Genomic DNA, 6217 nt, shown 5'->3' on the forward strand with positions numbered 1-6217 from the left:
GCAATGCACCTCTTGGTGTATAGCTTCCATGTCTTGAAGCTTGCACTGCATCTGTTGTTGTATTGCCTCCTGGTCTTCCTTCTCTTGGAACAATTGTGTATTTTTTGTTCTGATTCCAAAGTGTCATCTCTCTCTCTCCCTTTTTCCTTCCAACTGCTGTCAGATTCTACAACATGGTCTCTGCAGATGACCACACATGTGCAACACACACAAACATCCAATACACCATGATAGCCTTCGCCCAGTCTCCCTTGTATGCAATATTAGGTGCAATACCAAGTGCGTTTTCTTTTCTACTATAACAGTTACTGTATAATTTTATTTTATACAGTATTTTATTCATGTTGTAAAGTCTGTTATTCTATTTTATCTTATTCTATTATGTTTTTCTTAACTTTTACTGCTCTTTAACTTGTACTTTCTGCCTTGAACAAAAAATTTTCCACGCGTGGAACTAATAAAGATTTGTCTTTTCTTATCCACAGTATTCTTGAGTTCGCACCATTACCCCTGATTCATAGCAGAAGATGGCTTTTTCTTCCACTTGCGCTATTGTTGACAATTGCGGAATTACACCTTCACTGTCGATAAAGGTTTCTCTCACTGCAGTTTCTTTTACTCAGCATCAATGGCAACACATGGTTGGTGGATACACAGTAGAGATGTTTTAAAAGCAGTGAGGACAGTGCAGTAGTATGACGTTATTTTTGTGCCACTATTCTGAGCGCACATAAAAAAAATGTGAGCCCACATAAAAAAAATTTGCAGGTGCAAGTGTTGCATTTTAAGGAGAAATTTATTTTGAGCAAAGAAAAGCTAAATTTGAGTGAACAAAATGCATTGCTGCGTGCAAAAAATGTATTTCAGTGTTTGCTATTATCCATACACACCAAGCCTCTTCAAATGGTGGCCTGCGGGCCACATGCGGCCCAGAAGCAACCTCCAAGTGGGCCTGCCCATGGTCCTAGCAGAAACACAGAGAAAACAAAAATATATATATATAGAAAATACATTACAGAAAATACAACATAGTGTGGACTATGAATGCAACACTCCTAGTAGCCTAGCAATATTACACCCACAATGCACCGTGTTGTAAACAAATTAAGCTATCATCGTAATGTATGATGCGACAACAGCATGTCATTTTCAATCCACAAGCGTAAAATTGACAGTGAAAACCGTCAGTTTAACCCTGCCTGGACTGACAAGTACTTATTCATTTTACCGCAAAATCCAAATGCCAAACCAATGTGTTTAATTTGCAGTGAGTGTGTTGCGGTGTTACAATTTACGAAGACACCACAATGACAAACACCAGACTTTCTGCAAAAACTTTCCAGAGGGATCTCAGGAGAGAGCTGCAAAAGTACGGAGTTTAATTGCATCTTACAACCGGAGCTGTACTACCATGGTGAGGTCATGTACAGCCCAAGAGAGAGCTGCAGCAGCTTCCCTTCGTGTTTGCTGGATCCTGGCAAAGAAGAAAAGACGTTACACAGATTCTGAAAGAGTGCATGCTGGCCGTGGTGGATGAGGTGATAAACGCTTAGCTTAATTATAAATAAATTATTTCTCCTAATTATGTCCTGGGTTTTAAGTAATTAATAATACAAAAGGAAAAATCACAAAAAACACTTAAGGTCATGAAAATTAATTGCGATTTAGCAATTCAATGACACATCCACCTTATTTATTGAAAAGTATCGGTATTGGTATCGTTTCACTTCATCTGAGAAGCTTCTTCAGTTCTAGGGTCAAATGGTGAAGAGTCCCAGATTAAAGCCTGTGGGAGTGTCCCCCTGAGAGGGACAACGGACCCCCTAATGATCCTCAAATTAATCACATGAGCCAAGGTGTGAAAACAAGCGTGGGTCACAATCACCCAAGGTTTTGGGTGAACCCATTGTGAAACCTAGCCCCACCCTATCATTTGACTGATCGGGTCAAATGGCCCAGGATGTGAGTGGGCGCTAAGGCATCTGGGAAGGGATCTCAAAACTGGATTATAGATGGCAGACAACCGTTGTCGTAAACCACCGCCTCTGTTCCACTGGTCGCTCACTGTCCCGTCAGTTTTAACTGCTCTTAAATTAACATAAGAGACATTTTTCACCACCAAATTCAGTTCAGTGATTGGGTCAATGGGTCGTTCAGTAGGTCGTAAAACTGGGTCTTTCATTTTGTCATTCAGTGGCAACAACAACTACATTTTAGCATATAGTGGGATATAAATAACAAACTGACAACACTAACTGTTGAAAATAGTTCTGTATTTCTGTAATTTTCCAAGATAATAACAAAATGTCAAGAATGCACAACTAATTATTGTAGCTTTGAGAAAAACATTTGTTTCCACTTGAAGAGCACATTGTGGTTGAATAAAAAAAGTACTAATTGTTCAGTTGATTGCACTATATGAGCGCTTTCTATCACATAACCTTTCTTCTACAAAAATATTTACATCGTGTAGAACATAAGATAAAAACAGAGACCTGGAATCATTTACTCCCTCCAAATATGTACATCAAAGTTCTACCTTAAAATAAAATTACATTGGGTAACGATCTTGATATCCCTGAGTTTACGCTTGTTTACAACATGCACAGTTATTCTGTATCACGGATGAGATCCTCTCGTAGGTTGACTAGAGCAGCACATATCCTCAGAATCTTGTCTATTTTAGGAGCCATGCTTATGGGAACGATTTGTGAGAGTATTTTGTAGACTTTCAAGCGTCTGATTGCTCGTTCAACGTGGATTCTTACATTCGCAATACGACGCGTGTCTGTTACCTGTTCCTTAGTTAGCTGTCCACGTTTTTTTGTGAAAGAGGGTATTACTAATCCAACTTCTCTTTCAAAGAGCAAGTCTTTTAATGTTAAATCTCCACCTGTCATGACTTCATCACCAGGTTTAAGGTATGTTAACATTCCAGAGTCCATTGTGATAAATTTGTCACTACATTGACTGCCATATGCCGCAGACACAAACATGATTAGACCAGATGGTGCAACAGCAACCAAATATTTGACCGTGTTGCGTGAGTAGTAATGGCTGTACGAACGCCTTCTTGAGCCCACATTTCTGGGTTTCTGCAAAAGGGTCTCACTGCAGTCTATAATGCATGTAGTATTTGGAAAGGTCTTCTTGAAGGCTGCAGGCATAGTTGCTTGAATAGTTCCTCTTGGCAGCCATGGAATTAATGGCTGGAAAACCTCCTCCAGTTTGTCCAACCAGTGTAAGATGATCTTGCTGGCCATGCTCTGTGATATACGAAACTGGCGGCTCAGGTCGCCTATTACACGGTTACTCTTTAATTTCATAAGAGTCATGAGGACTTGATCTCGCACAGGCATGGTAAATTCATTGTCGTCACATCCTTCCAGTGTCGACACAAGAGTGTTAAATGTTTCCAAGGGTATTCCAGTGTACAGCAAAGCGTCTGCATCATTTTGAAGAATGAAATATGCAACTTCATCACACTGAGTCATCTTATCCTGCACTTCTTTTCTGGGAGACCTGTTGCAGTATTGGTGATCTTGTTGTGAAGGATCCTCCCACTGTGTGTAGACTGAGTGCACATGTGGCTCAGGGAGTTGTTTGGAGATGCTGACCTGGTCTAAGATGACTGAAGGTGCCACTGCACAGTCTGAATAACACAAAAATTTGATCAGATGTGCACTCAAAAAAACTTTAAGCATAAGAGAAACTGTCGAGTCGCACGCATTGTATTTTTGAGGGACATTTCTCATTCTACAATCTCTCAAACACATGGAAAATCAGAAACATTTTGACATTTACAAGTCCCCTGAAAATGTGTCAAAGTTTTATTAAATTGTGACTGTGATTAGATTTTAGTTTTCATTTTTAAATGAAAAAAAAAATACAAACTTTGGTTTGCAAAGGTTGCCTTTAAATTATTTTACTTGGGTTTTCATACAGTTGCAGTTGCTTTAAATACATTATAAAATAACTGCCTCTAATAACTTATTAGCATGTTCTTTATAAACCCAAACCTGAGACTTTTACAGCCATTGGGGCTAATCTCTATGGGACAAATAAATGAAGACATAGTTTTGTCAGCATGCGGCTGGTCTTAATTACTAACCATGGGCTTAAACTTTCTTTAAAATTAAGAATTAGCTGCTAATAACCTGCTAACATCCAGCCTAACACACTTGTTACTGCAACCAGCTAGTGCTGACTAACGCCATTCACCATAGCCTATTATTTAAGAAAAATAAAGAATTGCATGATTAAAATGTGAACTGTGGACACACCACATTTACACTCACCAGGTAAAGATGTGTCTTTGTTTGTGTTGCTGGAAGCTGTCTGACTCACAGTGGTCTGAGTGAGCTTTCTTTTCTTAGGTGGGGGCTGATCATAGCCCAGACAATGCTGAGTTGCTGCTACTACCTCTGCCTCCACTTGTCCAACACAACTCTTGCCCACAGCCTCCATCACGTGGTGATTATGGTGTTGGTCTTCTGTGGTGTCCATCTCTGGCAGCTCTTGTGCGCAGGCCTTACCCTCAGACTCTGCTGCTTCATTACCAAAGCCTGTGAGATGCAATGAGTGCATACATATGAGGCAAATGTTCACCAGAAGTCCAATGAAAAGTGCATGAATCGTCAAAAAGCTATGTGCTGATTACCGGACAGTGAGAGAATTTTTTCCATCTTGGAAGTGGGGGGGTTGTATTTTCCTCCGACTGCTGCTCTTTGTTGTTTTCGTTGCATTCGCCGACGGTGCCGGTCCAAGCTTGAAGCCGGGATTCCAGAGTGCCCCATGCGTAGCGTTGGAACCCAGTCAGGATTAGTTTCATCCATTTCATAGGCTGGTTTGCCTGCAATAATGCCAAATAATTAGCAACTCTATGAATAGAACGTCGTTCTGTGAAAATAGTCATTCATTGTTCTAATTTGCCATGACCTCGGAGCGTATCGAAAATAAAACCATTAGGCTATAAAGAGTACTTATTTAGAACTTACCCGAATGAAAATGTCTGGAACACACCAGCAGATATCTGGGGATGGTAGAGAATTGGATATCAGCTCGTCCCACAGCTGCTATCCAGGCTTGACGCCTTCTTTTGGTAACATCCGATACATGAGCTCCCTCATGTTGCTTCCAGGCGGGGAAAGAATGAAAAGAAAGCCCATTTTTAAGCTTATTCCCTTGTCGGTCGTGCGATCGAACATTACAGAAGACCACACAGCAAGTACGAACCATAGCTGATAATATTCGTGTGCTTTAGCTTCTCTCAATTGTTAGCACTTTGTTTGGCCTACACAAATGGCGCCTCAACCAAAACTCCCGTCCACGCCCCCTCCCGCTCAAAGCCCTATAAAATGAAGGGAGCCAACATAGGGGCTGTCTCGTACGTACTTGGCGTACTTGCGTTCGCGTGTACTCGTGATACGTCATCAGTCGGAGACCAAGTACTGTTCCGAGAACGCGAAAAATTCCCGGATGTGTTCTCGATTCTCTTCGGAGGGTGTTTGAGTCTTAAAGCTTCCAGCCACGCTAGTTTCCGATCCTCCTTCCGAGGCATAGCGTGCAGTGCGTATGGCGCTGGGCACGGCCAGGCCTTTCGAAGTTGTTGATGCTCTAAGCAAAATATTTCTAACGCGTTTTTCAGTTTTCTTGTATTACTGTGGCAGCCGATAACAGCACACCTTGAACACGATATCATCCTCGAATAGGTAAAGCCGCTAATTACAGCACAAGTGCCCTTTCTCAATTCTCAAGTACGCGAGTACGTACTCGCGTTCTCGGCGGGTACGTACTCGCCGAGAACGCACGGGAGTACGGACTCGCCGAGAACGCGAGCACGGACTCGCGATTTGTACAATTGGAACACCAGCGTACTTGATGATGTCACAGGTCCGGAGTTTTTACTGCCGTCCTTAATTTAACTGTGAGTAATATGTTATGAAGCTTAACTTTAATCACAGCCAAACCGGTTTACTCAGGAACAAATAAAAAGCCGAAATAAGCCAAACATTAACATTTAGAAGTGATCTAAGTGACTTATATATCATGTTTAACCTCAGTAGTGAAATCTCTATTAATAAAAATAGTGTACATGTACATACCTTAATAAAAACAAGCAGGTGAGATGTTAGAACGCTTTTATTTTTATTTTAGTGGACACTCAATACAATAGACAACTACTGGGGTTTGGGGTTTGTTTAACCTGAGTAGCGAA

General features: G+C 41.1%; 1 protein-coding gene across 2 annotated transcripts; it reads right to left on the reverse strand.

The window, feature by feature from the left end:
• Positions 1–1723: 1723 nt before the first annotated feature.
• Positions 1724–5729, reverse strand: LOC146521955 (uncharacterized). Of its 2 annotated transcripts, none has more exons than XM_085141426.1 (4): positions 4998–5729; positions 4661–4852; positions 4287–4565; positions 1724–3643 (listed from the first exon to the last, which is right to left on the reverse strand). In XM_085141426.1, the coding sequence occupies exons 1-4, from the start codon at positions 5236–5238 to the stop codon at positions 2610–2612; spliced, it is 1746 nt and encodes a 581-aa protein (XP_084997552.1). In that variant the 5' UTR covers positions 5239–5729; the 3' UTR covers positions 1724–2609. The 2 variants fall into 2 exon arrangements, with proteins under 2 accessions (XP_084997552.1, XP_084997561.1); XM_085141435.1 differs by having other exon boundaries at positions 1728–3652; positions 4299–4565.
• Between the last annotated feature and the right edge of the window lie 488 nt (positions 5730–6217).

Source organism: Neolamprologus multifasciatus, chromosome 3 (genome assembly GCF_963576455.1).
Source record: "Neolamprologus multifasciatus chromosome 3, fNeoMul1.2, whole genome shotgun sequence".
Lineage (NCBI taxonomy): Eukaryota > Metazoa > Chordata > Actinopteri > Cichliformes > Cichlidae > Neolamprologus > Neolamprologus multifasciatus.